The sequence below is a fragment of the Xenopus tropicalis genome, chromosome 8, assembly GCF_000004195.4.
Source record: "Xenopus tropicalis strain Nigerian chromosome 8, UCB_Xtro_10.0, whole genome shotgun sequence".
NCBI classification, from domain to species: domain Eukaryota; kingdom Metazoa; phylum Chordata; class Amphibia; order Anura; family Pipidae; genus Xenopus; species Xenopus tropicalis.
The window spans coordinates 79,183,665-79,205,561 of record NC_030684.2 but is presented as its reverse complement, the minus strand read 5'-3'; the positions used below and the strand labels follow the sequence as shown (position 1 = coordinate 79,205,561).

At 38.1% G+C, this 21,897-nt stretch overlaps 1 protein-coding gene across 2 annotated transcripts; it reads left to right on the top strand.

The window, feature by feature from the left end:
* Nucleotides 1-11,298: 11,298 nt before the first annotated feature.
* olfm4 (olfactomedin 4) lies at nt 11,299-18,378 on the top strand. Of its 2 annotated transcripts, none has more exons than XM_012968462.3 (5): nt 11,299-11,405; nt 12,207-12,356; nt 13,056-13,268; nt 13,413-13,563; nt 17,287-18,378. In XM_012968462.3, exons 1-5 carry the CDS (start codon nt 11,355-11,357, stop codon nt 18,123-18,125), a joined length of 1,404 nt encoding a protein of 467 aa, XP_012823916.2. In that variant the 5' UTR covers nt 11,299-11,354; the 3' UTR covers nt 18,126-18,378.
* Nucleotides 18,379-21,897: the final 3,519 nt, after the last annotated feature.

Genomic DNA, 21,897 nt, shown 5'->3' with positions numbered 1-21,897 from the left:
AAGAAATGAATGTGTTTTGGACCCACCTCCATAGTAAATTTGATGGTGTCATGGATTGTCTGTAGATATTCAAACAACTCTTTTAACTCAACAATTTTACCAGACGAATCAGGAATATATCATCCACGTGAAGATTAGTATTGTACCCTTATACACAGAATGATTTGAAATTAATTCTCATGTGTAGCTATATCGATATGTGATAAGTACTCTCTTATTTGTAAGACTATGAGGAAGCTTCCTGCTGATTGGAGGGGAGGGAGTTCTTAGCATTCTTGAGGGAGGGGAGAGCAGGAGAGGGGAGAGGAGAGAGCTGCGCACACTCTGGCACAGGAAAACAAAAAGAAAAGAAATCCTGTTTCTTTTGAAAGAGAATTCAGCATTTCTGTGCTTATGGCTGTATTAACAAAGACCTTTATGATAAAGCTTACTTAGTTTTTCCCTTTCCTTCTTCTTTAAACATTGTGAATGTTCCTGAATCTTGTACTAGCTTAAAGGAGAATGCAAGTCAAAATTTAAAAAGCATACTGCCCAATAGTCCTCCTATTGTTTAGGAAAAACGCCACACTTTTGGCTCACCTAATCAAATATTTACTCAGTCACACTTACTTCACATTTTCTAGAACAGGCAGCCAGCTCTAAAAAGGTATTCTCCCTTCCTTTCCCTCCTTGCTTCATACTGCACATGTGTTTCATTCCCTCCCCCCCTCCCCTCTGCCAGATCCACTTCTGATTGGCTGGTGGGCATGTGTAGCTCAGAACAGGAGACAGGATCAAGTTACACATGCTCAGAGAATAGGAAGGCTGCCGCTGGCACCTACAGGAAGGGGAGAGAGATTTCAGTGATGTCACTGTAGTCTTCACACTGCCGTAGGCTGCCAGCACCATATCTCAGAGAAGCAAGCAGGGATCTAGGAATTCCTTTAATAGTTTGGTTACTAACCAGAATAATCTCTATATAAAAAACTAGTTACCTACCACCTGCAGAACTTCCCGGCATCACTGACAAGTGTGTGCCAGCTTGCCGCTGAAAAATTGTGACTATACCCGGAAGTGATGTTACGCGCGTATGCAAATGCCTGACTGAATCAGAAAAATCACTACCCACACATGCGCAAATGCTCCGGAGGACCCAGGAAGGAAGCAAGTGCACCAAGGTACCTTGTATAATCACATATGGACCACATACTAACAGAATCAAAAGGGTTATTAATACATTTTGGCCTCTCTTACAAAATAATAAACAGTATGGCATCTTGTTTAATTAAAGACCTCTTTTTCATATAGAAAGGGGAAAACATTAAGATAACAAGTAGCCAAAAGTATATTACACAAACCAGTGAAATATAGAATAAAAAAGGCAGGTACATTTTCCTGTTTCAATTGTGGCAATTGTAACAACATTATAAAGGGAGCATATTGCACACATCCTCTTCATGGTACCCAAATACTACTAAAAAGTTTGGTCACTTGTGTAAGTGAAGGGCTAGTCGATTTTTTAAGATGCCCTTGTTGGAAAGTGTATTTTGGGAAGACCTTTTGTCAAATTAGAGTGAGACTTAACTTAATGAACCAAAAAGTGTAAAACATTATAAACCAGAAGAGGAATCAAGTAAAATTAATAATTATAAAGTAAAAAAATAATATAAAAAGGAATCCCTTTTCAAGCAGGTGTTAGAAACAGTGGATAAAAAAGTGGGTGGTTTCAAGAAAATGTTACTTTGTAGCCTACTGAATTTGGAAATAAATCCCCATATGTAATAAAAGGCACTAAGTGTGCCCAAGAGCAGTAACCAATAGCAACCAATAAAATGTTAACTTCTAAAAGGTGATGTCTAGTATAAATAAATATAAAGCAACTGGACTTGTTAAGTAATCATTGAAGACGTTTCACTACTCATCCGAGCAGCTTCTTCAGTTCAACTGGTATGGGAAGTCCTCAGCATATATACTCTTCCACTAATCCAATCACAATGGCACTTTGTAACTCTTCAGAGAGGTGACATCTGAAACTCACAGAGGTGTGAATGCTGTGGAGTTACTTTAAAAGGATTACCAAAGTATCATGCAACTCATCGAAACAGGTGTTACTTGTTAGAGTTGCATGATTGGATGTGTGAAGAGTTCTGAAACTGCCGGGGTACAGATGTTAGAACAGCATTGTATGTAGCAGACAGATGGCAGCGAAGTTCCCCGCCTCTGTTTAGGGATGGTTTCTCCACTTTAACATAAAAAGCCTCTTTTACACCTCTTTCAAACCAGCAGTCTTCTTTGTTGAAAATTTGGACGTTGCTATTTTCAAAGATAGACCATGATAGATGGTATACCATGACCTGGATGAATGAAAATCTTCATAGTCATATTCTAAAAGGTGACCAGTAAATGCTTCCTGTTGATTGGTTACTATGGGTTACTGCTACTGACCAAACCTTGCGACTTTTATTACATAACCCCCTAGAAGCATTACATTACATAGAATGGATGCTAGGATGTTTTTTATAACTACATTAGTTTTATAGGAGAAAGAAAGTCATTTTGGCATTTTACTGCCAATAGATTTGCCACCTTAGTGCCACCTAGAACAATATATTTATTCTGCAGAAACCATTACCATACCTGAGTAAACAGCTTTAAAAGCTTTTCCATTTGCTTAAGATTGCTGCTGCCATTTTAAGTATTTTCTTGCCTGCAGTCTAGCTGTTATAGCTGAGATCACACATTCCTAAGGGAGGGGAGTTCTTAGCATTCTCCTGGGAGGGGGGAGCAGGAGAGGGGAGAGAGGAGAAAACTGCGCAGACTCTGGCCACAGGAATTAAGGATGTTTCTAAGAGAGGAAGTCAGACACTGGAACATCATGTTTACAAAAAAAGAGACAAAAAATCTTAGAGGACTGCAGCGTTTCTGTGAGTGCTTATGGCTGTATTTACATAGACCTTTCTGATAAAGCTTACTTAGTTTTTACCTTTCCTTCTCCTTTAATACATTTTTTAGTATTTTCAGATATTGATAACTGGTTGGGGTAACAGAATGAAAATATAATTTATAACCACCCCACTGGTAATGTAACCCTTTTTTCTTATCATCATGTTGGGCACTATTGTATGGGTTTAGGTACTGGAGCACCATAGAGAAAGCTTATCAGTTTGGGATGCATAATGGAACTTTAATAGAATTGATGAAAATAGATATTTTGTGTTATGTCACATTTATATGTTATGTGGATGTCAGTTTAAAAAGTGGTGTGTTTTGAGGCTTGTCATGATATTCCTATTTATTATGTACCACATTCACACTCTGTTTATTAAAAAGGACCCTGACTTTTAAAATCAGTGCATTATATACAGTTATGGGATCCGTTATCCGGAAACCCATTATCCAGAAAGTTCTGAAATACGGAAAGGCCATCTCCCATAGACTCCATTTTAAACAAATGATTCTAATTTTTATAAATGATTTCCTTTTTCTCTCTAATTATAAAACAGTACCTTGTACTTGATCCAAACTAAGATATAATTAAGCCTCATTGGAGGCTAAACAATCTTATTGGGTTTATTTAATGTTTAAATTATTTTTTTAGTAACTTAAAGCATGGAGATCCAAACTATGGTAATATCCCTTATCCCGAAGACCCCTGGTCCTGAGCATTCTGGATAACAGATCCTATACCTGTAATTACATTTATTTAGATACAAAGTAAGTTGCGAAACACAGAATTACAGATTGACAAGAGTCAGGTTAGGTTAAATAAAATATATGCCACCAAGGTTATTCACCTTGGAACAAATATTCTACTCGGTGTCATTTCCTGCAGGCTCAGAAGAAAGATTTCACTGATTGCTCAGTTTGGATATACACATCATGTACTGACAAGCAATTGCACAAACCAACATTTGTACTCTCCAGGAGAGAACATGGAGTTTCCCAGCAGGAAATATATGTCATCTGTTTTGTATTTGCTGTTGAACGATTTCAGCTTCAGTTCAGAGAACAAAAAGATATGTAATTAGTACAGTACACAGGATATGTTATCACAAGATGTTATTTAAATAAAAAACAGCCAAAACAAAAACAAATAAAAATGTGTGAGAGCCCTTAATGTAAAATGTACACTTATTCATTAAAAACCCCTTTAACAGCTTTCTATACCTTTGTCTATAATGTTTCCAAAACCAACACAATCCCCCATTATTGATTCTGCAATGATTCCACACAGCAGTCCAGGATATCACAGTCATCTGGGCTACTAACTGAACCATGTGGTTTCCAAACCACTAACATCTGACACTTTGGAAAGTTTAATAATTATTGATGGGTGCGTCTTAAAAAACCAAAGCATCCCTCATAACTCATATCTTTTTTACAACTAACCTCTTGTGGGGCTCAGCAACTGCTTGGCCTAAAGTACTTTTTGGATTACTTTTCTGTTCTCAGAAATAACTACTGTATATACTCGAGTATAAGCCTAGTTTTTCAGCACCCAAAATGTGCTGAAAAAGTCACCCTCGGCTTATACTCGAGTCGGGTGCCATGGGTCCCTCCAGACTAGCACCCTCTGTCTTTTGTGTGCAAATTAGGCCACCCGCAACCAGACCCTCCAGTGCCCTGGCCCACTCCCAAATTCATCTTCATCTACCGTTCTCACCTGTCCCATTCTGCACTAGACATTGCACTTTATATTCTATATAATCTATATATAGTTTTGAATGATTTAAACTTTGTGTTTTAGCTGGGTTGCTGATTGAGCTAAGGGGGTAGTACTCTTAAGGTATCATTATTGATACCATATTGTTTTTGTTGACCCTCTTCTCCACTTACAGAGCAAATTTACTATTTTTCTTTGAAATAAATATTTAAAAACATATACCCCACTGATGCCTCATTTAATGTCATTGTATTGGTATTTATTTTGATTATTGAAACTTAGCAATAGCCGCTTCATTTCCCACCCTATAGGCTTATACTCGAGTCAATAAGTTTTTCCATTTTTTTTAGGTAAAATTAGGTACCTCGGCCTATATTCGGATCGGCTTATACTTGGGTATATACGGTACCTACGCATACACTTGTATACACTGTGAGAAGTAGACTATTACCAGTCACACTTTACTTAATTTAGCACTTTATAAATAGATAGTTGCTCTGTAAGTGCAATGATTGTTATTTATATTTAGTAAAAAGGATTTTACACAACTGGGCACTATCCCTGCTATTATATTTTAGTAAAAGAGCAGCTATAGTAGTGGGATAATGGTGGACTGGTTGAAAATGTGAACTTGGAATAAGTAACTGATTGTAGTAGTCTCTAGGTAATTTAAAGACAAGTAGTTACCTCCTACATTTGTACTTCTGTGTCTAATCTTTGGTGTTTCCGTTACTTATTGTCTGCGCCTGGGACTCACACATTTATTGATCATTCCATAGTTTATGCACCTGTATCACAAGGCTGTGGCCTGCAGAAACGTGCAGTCTGAGAATCAGACCCAACAATGACATTAGCCTTCTTTATTGCCTGCACCCAAAACCATTGTGTCTGCTCGGGTGTAGGCACATGTGACGGATATTCACTTCAAAATGCAAAGTCTCACGTTTCAGTGCCAAGTGTGCCTGCTTATGGGGCCTATGAATATGCTGTTTAAAGGAATTTATACTGGAAAAACTGTGTAGCCATGTAAAAAATGGCAAGTTTATACACTTTTTTTATGATGATACCTGATAATCAGACACCAATGGGTGGTGCATTACACGGTATGATAAATAGGCCTCACATGTCAGCATTAATTAATGGTTATCTCCTGCCTCCTAACAGCTAAAAGAATAGAGTTAAAACATACTTAAGCAACAAATAAGTGATCAATCACACCTAAATATAGCCACAACCCTTCCCCGTAGGAGTGCCTTTTCTGTCCTTTTGAAGCTGATATGGTGTGCCCTTTTTCTGGATTTAGCTCATTCCCCAGTTGTTCTCAGTGCAGCACATGTTTCTATTAGTATAACTATAATGTGTATCTCTGTACATCATTAGTAGGTTGTTATTTTGCAGCTGTTCAGTATTTAAATGGCAAACAGAGAAAAGCTGATCCACCGCCTTCAGCCTCATATTTGTGTCTGCACTGACAGGCACTGGCTTACCCTGTCAGCAGACAGATCAGATTTTTTTGCAAGAAACTGCATACAGTGGAACAAACAACCATCTTTAATTTCCCCCTCAAATCCAGGGGTGCTTTAAACAGCAATCAGGGACTGTGGGTTTTGTAATGAAAATCAAGACTGTCTCTCAGAATTAGGGACAGTTGGGAGGTATGATACAGTATAACATTGCTCAGATGAAAGCAGAAGGATTCAGCAGTGGTCTGGATATGAAGTGTAAACGGGTGAACGGGTAACGGGTGAACGGGTAGGCAGGATGCTTGTGTACTTGAATGAATGGTGAGTGAACTCTTTGGGATAGGGGAAGATAATTAGATATAGTAGATATATCATTGTCATCCTTACATCTAACTACATTTCTATCTAGGTCAGGGAACGGAAAACTTTACATCTTCCACAATCAAATCATTTTCAGTAAATACTAAAAACTGGTTTAGGAATGACAGAAGACTCTCATGTTGCAGATCTGTGATCGAGGAACTACAATAGGAAACAAATAAACTGCGTGCCATTGGTGTTAGAATAGAGACAATGATTGTGTTGCACATTATTTGTAAGGGCTAGTTTTGCTCAGTGTCAGTACAAGGTGTAAAACAACAAAAGGGATTTTCTAACATACCTTGTTCCTTTATAGGGAGTTTTCTTACTTGTTGGGGCAACAACAACATATTCCCCCTAAAATTTAACCCTTTGTGAATGCTAATTAGCATGTGCAAATGTATGCTAATTAGAATTCGGATTCGGTTCCACTTAGACGTAGTCATTATCTGTTTGACAGGTTTTACTCTCTGATCATTCAGCTTTGGTGAATACGTACAAGTTGTATCTATCAAGCCAAATACGATTTGAAAGGGGGGTGCACAAATGATTATGTAGTTTGACATTTTCTAGATTGTTTGATTGATGAACCAACGAACAGGGTCACCGGGAAAAATCCCAAGTTGGCCCCGGCGGCCCAGATCCGGCCCTTGCCGGCTCTCCCTCTGCCCGACTGTTCCTCCTCTAAATTTACACACGCTCAGGGGAGAACGTTGGGTGGGGGACCCTGCGTGGAGGTTGGGGGACGCGGCCGGTATGGGCCCTGCACCCCCCAGTCCGACCATGTCAACCGATATTCACTGATATCTAAAAGATATCGGTTCATCCATGCATCATACAGCTAAAATTTGAAATATTTCTTGCACATTTACCATTATTGCATATATTTATTCCTAAGTATTGGTCTCCTTTACCTAAAGTCTAATTTGTTAGATCACTATGCTGACCAGATCTCTCCAGCAAATAAATCCTGTAAGACAGTAATGATCTTAACATATCTTTTTCACATCCCCTTAAAGGCTGACCTGGCCAGACAGACTAAGCAAAGTGGAATGGTGCATACTGGCCATTAGAAATCTATATAATACTGTTGCTATGATATAAAAACATATAAAGGCTAGCATGGCATGGGAAGAAATCTGATGCAAAGGAATTGTATAGTATACATAAAAGAGCAATAGCTTTTGTAGTACATGAGCAATAGATATTTGTTTCAAGTAAATCACTTTTTCCAAGGCTAGTGCCACATAGGGCAGATTCTCAACTTGTGGATAAATGAAGGCCAAGAATCTGCCTGCGTCCAGAACCATTGCTTCGGCCCAGGTGCAGGAAAATGCATCCGATCTCAGCCTGAAACAGCTTGAGTTTGCATTTTGTTGCTGAAGTACTCTGCGTCTGCCTGTACCCAGACCTGTAGCTGGACCCAATTAATGCTTCCGGACACAGGCACAACTTGCAGATTTTTATAGCAGATTGTCAGATATTCAGTCTGAGCTTTTCCGCAGGCCAAGAATCTGCCCTGTGTGGCACTAGCCTAATTCTGTGATTTAAAGGGGTTTTCACCTTTACAATAACTTTTAGTTTGATGTAGCGAATGCTATTCTAATACAATTTGTAACTGTTTTTAATTTTTTATTATTTGTGTTTTTTTTTCAATAACTTAGCCTTTTAAAAGTGCAGCAACTCTCCAATTTGGAATTTCAGCAGCTACCTAGACTTCAGTTTAACCAAGCAACAAGGCAGTAATTTGAAAGAGAGATAGGAATATGAATAGAGGAGGGCCTAAATAAAAAGATAAGTAATAAAAAGGAAGAATATTCTAGCCTCACAGAGCAAACATTGTTTTGCTTCTGGGGTCAAGAGTTAGAAGACCAGTTGAAAAGTTGCTAGGAATAGGCCATTCTATAGTATATTAAAAGTTAAGCGGAAGGTGAACCGCCTCTTTAAAAAGTTGCTTATATGGTGTTACAGGGAAAGGAACAGCAAAACAGTGTCAGTGTGAATAAGTGCCTCCAGGGTTTGGTTACTAGCAAAAAAACATGTTTTGGCAACTACATCCTTTAGAAGATCAAAATGAATGACAAGAGCCAAAGCTTTTTTCAAGCCCTTAATAAATGTAGTTCCCTGTAGCCTGCAGCAATGTGTGGTTGCTTATTTAATCGTTCTAGATTGTGCCTGAGGAGAAGATTCATTACCATAACTATACTTTAAAAGAGACAGTAACAAAATGTGTATAACATTAGTGCTGATAGCAGTGCCACAATAACATTAACAGAATCCTGAAAATTCAACATTATGATTGCTGCAAATGAAGTGTATTCTTCAACCCTTACCCTGGCTATGGCATATTAGGTATTTCAGTAAGAGCAACAACTTGGGGCAGATTTATTAAAATGCGTATTTGTGTAATTTTCATGTTTTTTTTTCTACCACGACTAAACTCACTTTTTAAAAAAGCACAAATGTGTACTCATTTATTAAAAACTCCAAAAATATAAAAAAAAGTGCAAACTAATGAAAACATTGCAGTTTGTTCTGTTTTAAATAGCAAATGTACAAGATCCCTTCCCTACACAATTGATTTTTTTGTAATAAACTTGGTGTTGCTGGTCTTTTTCTCAATATATGTACTGTATATTGCTGTTGAAGTACTGTGTATTTCTGTATTTCTCTTTAGGCAACAAATAACTGTAAATCATATAAGAAACACTTACGGCTGCCACATGTCCTGCAGCTATTACTTATCTCATGTCATTGCAAAAGCAACAGGAATTTGCACAAACAAAACCCTGCCAAGCCCCCTCTTAGTATGTTTATCCCTAGAATAAAAGGAAAAGCATTCTAATTTCAGGGCTGGGTTTCCTTGTTTTCCACACCTTTGGATTGAACTGATTTGCTGTTTATTAAACAGACCCAGGGTGTGTCAAATAAGGAAAGACATTCCATAGATCAAAGTCAGTAAACACAAGCATGGAGACAATAGGAATTATCAGCAATTATCAGTAATAAGATTGATTTCTGATCTGTCTGACAGACTATTCATTTTTCAAATATTTTGAATCACTTTTCAAATAATGAATTACAGCATTTGGCAGCATAGGAAATTAAATTTTGAATAATAATATAAAATGACCTTAAAGGGGTATCTTACATTCAAAATAACTTTCAGTATGATGTAGATATGTATTCTAAGACTGTTAAAAAGACACTCGCCCTGATTTCTATGGACAGAAACAAGTCGTACAGCTGCAGACATCATTTCTTTAACACCATTTTCTGCTGGGAACCACAACTGGTTCAGTTTGAGATAGGTGCAAGATTTTTGTTCTCACAGTCACTACTAAGGTGATATTTGAGTAGCCTTAAATGCACTATATATAGAAGATATGCATAGGCAAAGGAATAAAATCCTGAATTAGGTGTGTACATAATGAAAAGCATTATATCTGCATTTCTTCATTCATATGTTCTAAAACATCAGGCTGCACCAGTATGATATCATTCTCCTTCAATTTGTCACAATAATTAGAAAAAACTATAAACACCTAGGTATGAGGAAGATGGCAAAAAAAATACATACTCATCGTGTGTACCTTACGTGGAGTTTGGCTCCATAAGGATACCGTATCTAAAAACCTCTTATCCAGAAAGATCCGAATTAAGGACATTTCCCATGCATTTAAAAAATGTACACAATTTTTCAAAATAATTTACTTTTTCTTTGCAATAATAAAACAGTACCTTGTACTTTAGGAGACTTAAGTTATGGTGATTCAAATTATAGACTAATTAAAAAAAGGAAAAAGAAAGTACTATATATATGAATTATATTATATTTCAATTATAACATTCCTAGCATATCTTTGGTACCTCTTTTCCGGGCCCCCCTGTGGCATATCTTCGGTACATCTCCGGTGTACCAAAGCCTACATGCCCCGCTCCCTCCCCACGTGTTCACATGTGCAAGTGCATCTGCTAGAGTGCACATATTTTCAGTAGCTGTAGAGGAAGCAGACCCTGCGGTCTGGGCCGCCCGTGGGGTCTGCTTCCACAATAGTTACATCACTGTTTTTAGTGCTAAAATTTGTGTATCTTATTAATTACTCGAAAACAAATTTTTCCTTATCAGGTCCTTAAAATGGATTCTATAGGAGATGGCCTTCCTGTAATTTGGAGTGGGTTTCTGGATATGGGATCCCATACCTGTATCATTTTGGAAACTTCTTCATATATACATATTGTGTGTGAAAACCTGATCTTTAGGCATTCAGAAAGCTACAATGCTTTACAATATTATTGGCCATAAATGAATGTTCATTTTTTTAAGGGGCAGATTGAATATTGATAAATCCCCCCTTCAGTCATAAGCATTGTGCTTCCAGCTTTCAGTAAAGTAAAGTAATTGGCTTTAGTTCTGTCCCATGTGGTACTGCCCTTTGTATGTGGGATTCTCTTGTTATTCCCTCTTGCTATCTCTACTTTTATATGTAACACTTCATTTCCTGTATTTTATCTGTATGCTTCCTTGTTTTGGCTTATTTGCTTCCAAACTACCTGTATCATTTTGTTTTAGGTCACAGTTCACTCACTACAACCGAGCTCATAATGTGCTGTCATGGAATAATTTCTCCTAGATCCTGGGAGATTATTTTGTGCCTGGGCTATGAATGCACAAGATTACTACACCCAGGTAAATAAAGGGATTTCCCAAGAGGTCAGAAACAATGTAGCCTGAAGGATGTGTGTAAGACTAGATGAAGAGGGAGGGTAAATACAGTTTATGGGAAGGGGGTATATTGGAATTTCCAGGATGACACTCCCCCTTAAACTTGTATTTATAAGGGGATTGCTAGTGGCACAAGGCAGAGAGGACAGGATTAGAGAGCAAAATGCTGCAGCTTCTAATCATTGCTCTGGGGATTTGCCAGGCTGCCTCACTGGTGAGTATTGCTACAAAGTACCTCTAACGTGTCATGGCATGGGCTATTTTGCAGTGGCAAAAGTTTAGGTTCTCTTTGTGCATGTGAGGGGGGGGGGCTATAGGACATTCTAGGGGGTCATTTTACTGTTTTGGAAGTAAGGGGGAAAGTAGGGGTTAAATTAGGGTAAAGCAATAAAAAAGTCTAATGTGGGGATATATAATGCAAAAAGAGGAAATTTTTCATTTTTTGTTTACTAGTATGGGTTGTAAGGGGGCACTGTAGTCACAGAAAAGATTAACTAGAATCATAGGAATGATATTTGGATTTGGATATATAAAGTACCTGTAATGAGTTATTTAAAAGAATATGACAAGTTATTCAGTGGGACCAAAATAAATATTAATTATAGAAAGTGTGTTAAAATGGTGACATAGGTAAGAAAATAGAGCAGGGGATGAATTATCTGTAGAGATTACAGTATACCATGCAGCAGTTCTACCATATTAGCCATGGTTCTAAAAAACAGTTCTCTAAGATAATGTAGTTATTGGCTACCTAAATTTATGTAAAAAGGATGTTACCATGTTATTTAACTAACAGGGATATGTAATACTATGGGAAAACATTTGCCTGGTTCAGTAAGTCAGAACAGTCAATCTCACGTTTTTGCTTTTATTATTTTTACTGTACTAGATAATCTCCTGGTTAGTTGCCAAAGGTTCCTGGACTAGTATAAATGTTTATCATGTTTTAGGTCTGTTTAATGCCTTTTTATATGTTAATATTCAATTTTGCTTTCAATCTTCAATACCTGTACAGGCAATATCAACTCCTGGGTCTCTTGATGAGCATGGAGTCTGTCAGTGTTCCTTGACTGTCCCAGATATGACCTTTCCTGCTGATCGAATGGAGATTCTGGAAAGAGAAAACATGAAACTGAGTGCCAGTGTCCAGGAACAGATCACTAAGGTACAAGGATAAGACAATCCAATGTAATCATCACCACTGAAAATCAGTCCCCTTTCTTTTACCCTTTATGTATATAGAGCACTGGCATATTTCTCAGCATTTTACAGAGATTATGACCACGTTCTACTGTACAGTGCTGCGTACATAAGTAGCGCTTTATAAATAAAAATATACATACATACATACATACATACTCATATTAGTACCTGCCCAAGTTAAACCAATAAGTTTGTGCAAATTTTGCAAACACTGTGGCTGCGAATGAACCTTTCTGATAGTAAACCAGAGTACCAGGATGTTACCCACATAAGTGCAGGGAGAACATACAAACTCCTTGCATACAGTGCCCTGTAAGGAATTGACCCTAGAAAAGTATGCTAGATTCCCAATAATGATGTAAGCATACTGGCAGTCAAGGGCAAGGCGGCATTGCTTTACACTGAATTTATCTTCAACTAAGGAAGGAGTTTGTGCATAGGGGGTGGTAAAGTTGTGGAACGTACTTTCTGATAAGGTTGCAGTAACAGACTCAATAAAGCCATTTAAAGAAGAATTTACTGGAGTGCTGTCTATTGCAAACATTTCTGAAGGACCTGGTGGACATAGCCACCATGTGATGTGCACCAAATCCTGATATTTTTTGGGAGGGGGATGAGTGCTGCTATTGAATATTAACACATATCTCCCAAACATTTATAGATAGAAGAATACAAGGCCACACTAACAGGATGCCTGCAGAAGCTGACCAATCTGACCAAGAAGGTTGAATTTATGGAAATGGGAGGCATCTCCTACACAGAGCTTGACTTTGAGCTGCTGAAGCTAGAGATTAAGGAAATGCAAACTTTAGTAGAACAACTCAGATTTTCTATCAATGGTTCCAGTGCTTTAGTGGAGAGTCTCTTTGAGGAGGTAAGAAACCATTTTAATTTGAACTTTGTTTTTATTGATGATATGAATCTAAGTTATTGGTAACTACTGTATTGCTAGTTTTCAGTTTGCTCATATAATAAATGTAGTTTGTTTTAATGATGAGAACTGTGTATTATTTATCAGATACATAACATCTCCATTATGGTCAACCATCTGGAGTCATATGATAAAAACAATGTGCTAGCTGTGCGTCATGAGATAGCTGCCCTTCGGAAGCGCCTGGAAGATTGTGAGAAGAACCGTGTTACTCCAACACAACCTTCTATCAGTTATGGTAAGTAAAGGGCTTTTGTCTATTTTGATAATGGGACCAGTCAGAATGTACATTATTTGCTGGAACTTTATAGAGTGCTTCAACTAGTTTAAGATCTGTCCAAGACTGGTTAAGGCTGCTCTAGTTATATTACTGCAGTAATGATATCAGAAAAAATTAGTACCTCTGGGCATGCCACAGAGCAGGTTGCACTTGGCCTATTTTTTCACATACAGCCAAGAGGATGCAATGTTTTGAACATTCCCCTTTGTTAAGTTCCTAACAGAATGAAGAACACTGAACAGTGTATAGATTAAATCCCATCTGATCACATCTTAATAGGGCATAATGGCTGCCCTTGAGTCTTCCAGTCAGTGTCCATTTATCGATGTCCAATTACGTAAACATTTTTGTATTGGTACCTATAAAAGAACACTTTGATTGTAGGGACTGTAGGAGCAGAGCTATTATACTCCAATTACATGTAGTTAGATACAATTGAATCTTTACACTGTTTACTGTTGTTTATTCTGTGTGGCAATTGACAATAGGTGAAAAAAAGGTGAGCACCAACTTGCCTATATGTAAAGCAGGCAGTGTGCAACCTGGATTGTGGGTGCCCATATGCACTCAATCTCATGGCTTTAGGGCTGTTTCATGGAACTTTTTGTTGACTTGATTTTCTTAAAGGGACAGTAACACCAAAAAATGAAAGTGTATAAAAGTAATTACTATATAATGTAATGCTGCCCTGTACTGGTACAACTGGTGTGTTTTCCTTAGAAAGACTACTATAGTTTATATAAAAGCTTCTGTGTAGCCACGGGGGCAGCCATTTACAGAAGAAAAGGCACTTACTTAGCAGATAACAGATAAAACCCCATTATATTCTACAAAGCTTATCTGTTATCTGCTATGTGCCTGTGCCTTTTCTCCTTTTTCCCAGCTTCAATGGCTGCCCTCGTGTTGACATAGCAGCTCATTTATATAAACTATAGTAGCGTTTCTGTTGCAAACTTACCAGTTTTACCAGCGCAGGGCAACTACATTATATTTTAATTACTTTAAAACACTTTCATTTTTTGGTGTTACTGTTCCTTTAAGTCTCACAGTCAAAAAGACACCCTTTTGAGTCAAGCACTTTTCCAGGTAAATTATGAATAACATGATTCAGCGTCCGACTGGGTAAAAAAACCCAGTGAGCCCCGGTGGCCCAGATCCTATCCCCCCCAGGGTGCTCCCGCGATCCATTATCTCCCTCCCCCGATGTGCTGCAGGTAAGTTTCTTTTAGGAGCACTCGGGGGAGGGGTGGAGGTTGTTGGGGGGCCTTTGCGGGGGGAGGGGGTGAAGGCATTGGGCGGTGCAGGGGTGCCTGAGGCAGAAGCCCTAGTGGGCCCTGTACCCCCCAGTCCAACCCTGCCATGATTTCCTACTAATAAATATAAGGCTCATCAATGAAATGTATACTGCTTTCTGGATCTACTAAAAGGCTAGATTTTAAAGCTAAAAGAAAAACTTCAAAAACAATGTTCCCTCTAAGTCATCAACTTATAGAGTTATGGACTGAAAATCTTGTATGTGCACATAACATACAGTACCATACTAGCAAAGTATCTACGATACACTACGATACACTTTTAATCCCACACAGTATTTCTCATAAAATGCATTACATAGAAGAAAAAGATGTGAATTCACAGTTAGAACAATCTCTAGTTACTGCAATTGTTCTTTTTTTTTTTTTTTGCTACTATTTACAGTTACTACATACAGCCCCTAAACCTTAAAATTGGTTCTGGTAATAAGGCTGATATACCAAGGCACAGGCCTACTTAGTAATGTAATAAACATATTTTAAGTGTTTGGGCATAATTGTCAGTCTACACCCTTCCTGTACCTGTTAACCACTTGAAAGGCTGACCTTATACAGTATATCAGTATTCATTTCGGCTGTGCTGGAAATACCTTCTTTAAATCCAGACGGGTATGAAAATGTTCCCCTCTTTTAATTATTAGTTATTATTATCACTGTTGCCTAGTTACTAATTCAGTATCACATCATCAGAACCAATTAAAGTTATCCTTGTAACTGATTTCCCTTAATGTTTATGTGATTTAAGCTAAGCATATTTTGAAAATCATGACATGGTCGGTGTTAGGTCTAAGCCCACTTACTGTATGCCCAACCGCTCATCACCCTCTTTATTAAACAAGACACTTCCTTTAATGGATTGCAAATGCAGTAGCTAAATTTATTAACCATAAATTAAAAATAACGTTATATTTTCCAACATAGTAAGCATTAGAGTAAAACAATCCAGATGGATCCCCAATAATATCCACTGCTCTTGTTAAGACCCCCTGTTAACCAACATATTAACATTTTTGATGCTAGCCCCATTGTCTTTACCTCTCCCCTTTTAACTCCCTTAATCTCTGAAACTCCTAGCCTCAGACTATTTCTGCCATCACTTCTAATCTACAGCTCCATATCTTTACACCCACACAATATAGCTGTGACTAACAATTGGCCTCCCCCGTTACCGTCATTTCCCCGATAAAGGGCAGGAGGGCCTGCAAAGGAAAAATGGCACCTAATTCTTACTGCTTTGCCCACTTAAATCTCTCTAGCCAATCCCTTACTGAACTACATCCCACACAATCCCTTGCAACTTGTTCTTCCTGGGTCCATTTCGTAGCCCTGTCATGGTCCCTTTACTTCCTTGTAGTCCTTGGGACTATAATTGCATTTTAGTAGCAGTTTACCTGATTTTTCAAGTAATCTTGTAACCTTAATCTACTGGAAATACTGGAGAAGATGTAAAATCTGTTTAGTGTCTTTCTCTTGCAATTACAAAGATGTTGTTTGTTCTGACTATTGCTAGTAATTTTCTTGTTGCTCTCTCATAAAATGCTTCATTTGGCAGTTTTAAGCTTGGTAAGCACTGAACAATTTTGCTTCACATGCTGGTAGTCAAAATGGCCACATTTTACATTTTTACAGTCCCTGATCTGCTGAGCCCTCATTCATACGGCATATGATGGCATTTACACGTTGACCCATTTCCAAGTATTGTCTATGGTAGTGTATCCAACTTTAAGGGGAAACAAGTTTACTTTATCACCACATTTATTTGCCCAAAACTGCAAAGATAATTGCAGTGAATTATCACAAATAATTTCCCATTATATTCAACAGGTATCATGCTGCTTGTGGTAACTGGAAAAGTATTCGCCTGAAAATAAGGAAAGCAGTTCACAGCAATTCCTTGAACGTCATAATTTTTGTTTCTTTTTTTCTAAGAATAAAATGTTATAATAAAACTCCTATTGTGCCATTAGGACATTTTAATCATTTACCAGCTAATTGCACTGGGGTACTAGCTAAAGGGAAGGGCCCTAAAGGGAAAGCCCTGTATTATCATGAGGTGTGTGACATTAAAACTGTTTCCAAAAGCACTGCAAAAGGCAGGCATACAAAATGCAAACATGGCAAGTTTGCTCATATCATGCAGGGAAAGAGGAAAACGAAACAAAACTAACACTTGACCCTCAGAGAAGTAGGCACAGTGACATATGAAAGGATTATTGAGACCAGATGGTGTTTAACCTTTGTACACTTTGAAATCAGTGTGGTATATATTTCAATATAAAAAACTAAATGAAACTGAATTTTACATTTGTTTAAAATTGTATTTAAAATGTAATATCAATAGTTATTTCATGTTATCTTGTTGTCATAGGAACTTGCAAACATGGAGGATTGGCAAACATCAGTAAACCTTTTGTGGTGCAGCTGAACTGGCTGGGTTTTTCCTACAAGTTTGGAGGATGGGGTAAGGACACATTTCCAGGAGCCAATCAAGATAATCATTGGGTAGCTCCTCTGCAAACTGATGGACGGATAATGAACATTGTGAGATTTTACACTTCATATGATAACCTCTTGCTTTACAAAAGCCCTACAGATAAAATACTCACTAAGAATCTGCCATACAATCAAATTGACTATACCAACTGTGGACAAGGTGGGGGTATGATAGTTTATAACCACACTATGTATTACAACTGTTACAACAGCAGAGACATCTGCAAATACAGTGTGGACACTAATGTTGTAGAACGTAAGCCACTACCAGACGCTTCCTTCAATAACCGTTTCTCCTATGCATCCTCCAGCTGGCAAGATATTGATCTAGCCAGTGATGAAAATGGACTCTGGGCAATTTATTCCACTGAACAAAACTCTGGAAACATTGTGATTAGCAAACTCAATTCCACCTCCTTAACAGTGGAAAAGACTTGGTCCACTTCTCAGTATAAGCTTGGAGCAACAAATGCCTTCATGGTTTGTGGTGTTCTTTATGCCACTAGAACACTTAATACTCGGAAGGAAGAGATATTCTACATGTATGACACAAATACCAATAAGGAAGGACAGCTGAGCATAATTCTGGACAAGATGATGGAAAATGTTCAGAGTCTTGCATATAACCCTAATGATCAAAAGCTCTTTATGTTCAATGATGCTTACTTAATCACCTATGATCTTGTCTTTAAACCATTGTTGAATCAGGCTTAAATCAGACTTTATATTCAGGTTTACAAATGGCAAGTTGGGTCAAATTGAGGCTTAACTTAACTTTTTTTGCACTCCATTTACAGCAGTTTCTTTTACATAAGAAACTCTGCATTCTATTGTTTTCTCTAAATATTTGTAGAACTATTAATCTTTACCACATTTATCAGCACTGTAATTCCATAGTGTTTTATTAAATGCTTTTTTTTAATTTTGCATTATGAAGAAATTAAATAATAAAAAAATGCCTATATGACTTTTGTTTGTGTTTTTGATTACACCTTAGAATGCTATTGGATAAAAGTATCACAAATCATACAAGATTTGAGCTCAGGGTGTCCCTTTATATGTCATGTCATGCAAAAATTTAAATGGATTTAACCCCTACGTGATTCCAATGAGAAGACAGATTAACCAAAGTTAAAATTAAAAATTAAAAGGCGCTCTATTATTTACCAATGCCAACAATAGATAAAAAGTACCCAACCCATAAAAACATTGCAGTACTAAATAGAAAGGGAGGGGTCCTTCCACATATGTAAATAACACATTGTAGATGATATGGCTCACATCCACAAACAGTATTATATACGTATCTTATAAGTAAATATTTCAAATATACAAATGGTCTTAATATGCTGTACTACGTAATTTCTGGATCTCAAAGGTGGTCCTGTAGTATAACTCCATTAAGCATATATCTATCCAATGGATTGAAATATTTTATGATCACTTAAAAACGACTGGTGTTGAGCTCCTTAAAACGAAGTATGCATGGGAATGTTGTGTAGAGTCAGTTGAAGTTCATCCACTGCTTCCCTGTGGGACACTAGCTTTCCCATAAAGCAGTCTGTGCACTCAGGTAATAAAGATGAGTTTTCATGTATGAACATGTCATGCAGATAAACATCACAATAAAGCCACAAATTTCACTGTGCAATTGAACTTATACTTATTGTTCCTGCTGTGGGCAAAGTCACAAACATTGCTTTAGTCACCTGAGGAAGGGATTGGGTAACACACTTTCCTGAAACATTGTAATTGGTGTGAATTGTGTCATGCAAAACTCATGGGATAAATGCATTCTTTTTGCTTACAAGTGGGCTAAATAATATTTTTTTGTTCATTGGATTACTGGAAGGAAGGTACCAGATTATCCACTTGTACCCCACTTTCAAAAGGCAAAAGAAGAGAAACAGGGGGGCTCCCACCTCCGTATAGCACTGCCCAGTCCTTGACTACTGCTTAAAGTGATACTGACACGAAAAAACAACTTTTTAAAATATGAATCTACATAAAAAGTTGCCTATAGGTCGTGTTGATCATTTTTTACTGATATGGCTGCTTTTGTGAGTAATTGTTACTTGAAATCCCAAAACCTGACTGTCCCTTCCCAACCTGTCAGTTATATAGAGATGTAGTGAACATCGCCGAAAATGTTTGCGAACCCGTTCGCGGACTTTCGCCAAAACTCGCGAATATTTGCGAACTTTGCGAACCCCATAGACTTCAATGGGAAGGCAAACTTTAAAACCTAGAAAAGCCATTTCTGGCCAGAAAACTGATTTTAAAGTTGTTTAAAGGGTGCCACGACCTGGACAGTGGCATGCAGGAGGGGGATCAAGCAAAAATTTCTCTGAAAAATACTTTGTAAAAAAAAACGCCAAAAAACGCAAGCTATTCCTATGTATATGCATAGGCGATAAAACGCGGCGGAAAAATGCGGCGGGAAAACCAAGGCGAAAAAACGCGGCGCCAGTTCGCTACATCTCTACAGTTATAGCTTCTAATGCTAACGGCCTCCTGCTGGACAAATATGGCCGCCCCTCATAGAGGAACATGGGGGATCACATAGGGAATGTAAAAGCACTGGGCAAATACTTTTATGGCAAAATGATAAATAGCATGCAAAGACAATGTTATGACAGATGTAAAAAAGTTTTCATTTCTGTTGTCAGTATCTCTTAAACTATAACTATAGCTTTGTCAAAAGGGAATTATTTGTGCTTTTGTTACACATAACTTTATTCTATGGCTTATCATAACCGATTTAAAATTTTATGCAGGGGCACAACTGTAATGAGTCAATGGGAGAATCTTACTATAGATGGCAAACCATATTCAATTGACATAGGCAACAGAAGGCTCTAATATGGACCATAATCTATCTACTGTCACCATCTGTATATACAATAGTTGAATTGGGGCCAGGTTGGATACACAAAGGGTCATTTACATCTGCAAACGCAGTGGCCAACTTACATTTTTCGCAGCAGCCAGTTGCATGTAAAACCACTTTCATTAAAGGACAATGAAAGGTTAATATAAATTAAAAGTAAGTCTAAAGGCATTCTTTTTAAGTACTTACTGCATATCTAAATTCCCAGATCCCTGCTTGCTTCTCTGAGATATGGTGCTGGCAGCCTACAGCAGTGTGAAGACTACAGTGACATCACTGAAATCTCTCTTCCCTTCCTGTAGGTGCCAGCGGCAGCCTTCCTATTCTCTGAGCATGTGTGTAACTTGATCCTGTCTCCTGTTCTGAGCTACACATGCCCACCAGCCAATCAGAAGCGGATCTGGCAGAGGGGAGGGGGGGGGAGGGAATGAAACACATGTGCAGTATGAAGCAAGGAGGGAAAGTAAGGGAGAATACCTGTTTAGAGATGGCTGTCTGTTCTAGAAAATGTGAAGTAAGTGTGACTGAGTAAATATTTGATTAGGTGAGCCAAAAGTGTGGCGTTTTTACTAAACAATAGGAGGACTATTGGGCAGTATGCTTTTTAAATTTTGACTTGCATTCTCCTTTAAGGACTTGCATCATAATTCACTCCTTACTCCTCAGTTCAGTTCTTCTTTCCTTCCGCTCTGAATCTTGTGCTGCTGTGTCTATTGACGCAAGGGAACCCTGGAGCTACCACCACCTGTAGGCCAGGCGGTAACCCTGGGGTTCATTTTGCACCCTGTGTCAATTGCCACAGCATGGTGGCGACAAAAAAAAGGGCATCAAAAACACAGCAAATTATTCCAGTGAACATCAGAAATGGCTTAATTGCACACAATTTGAGATGAATCCCATGCGCAGCTGCATCGATTTTGGCGAATTGTCAAATAGTCCTGCATAAATGTTTTAAGAGAACATGGGACCTGTGAGCTGACCAAAGTATAATCCGCCAATTTGGTGGGCTGATAAACTGCCAACCCAGTCTTAAAAATTTGGATTATATTGTATTAAAAGGGGTATAGATTCACAGGAGGAGGGGGTTATTCTTCCCCTTTACAGAGCGCTGGTAAGGCCCCATCTAGAATATGCTGTTCAGTTCTGGTCTCCAGTGCTCAAACGGGACATTATTGAGTTAGAGAGGGTCCAGAGAAGGGCAACTAAGCTGGTAAAGGGTATGAAAGTCTCAGTTATGAAGAAAGACTGGCCAAGTTGGGTCTGTTTACACTGGAGAAGAGGCGCTTAAGAGGTGACATAACTATGTATAAATATATAAAGGGATCATATAATAACCTTTCTAATGTTTTATTTACCAGTAGGTCCTTCCAACAGACACGAGGGAACCCACTCCGTTTAGAAGAAGGGAGGTTCCATTTAAATATTCGGAAAGGATTTTTTACAGTGAGAGCTGTGAAGTTCTGGAATTCCCTCCCCGAATCAGTTGTACTGGCTGATACATTATATAGCTTTAAGAAGGGGCTGGATGGATTCTTAGCAAGTGAGGGAATACAGGGTTATGGGAGATAGCTCTCAGTACAAGTGAGGGAATACAGG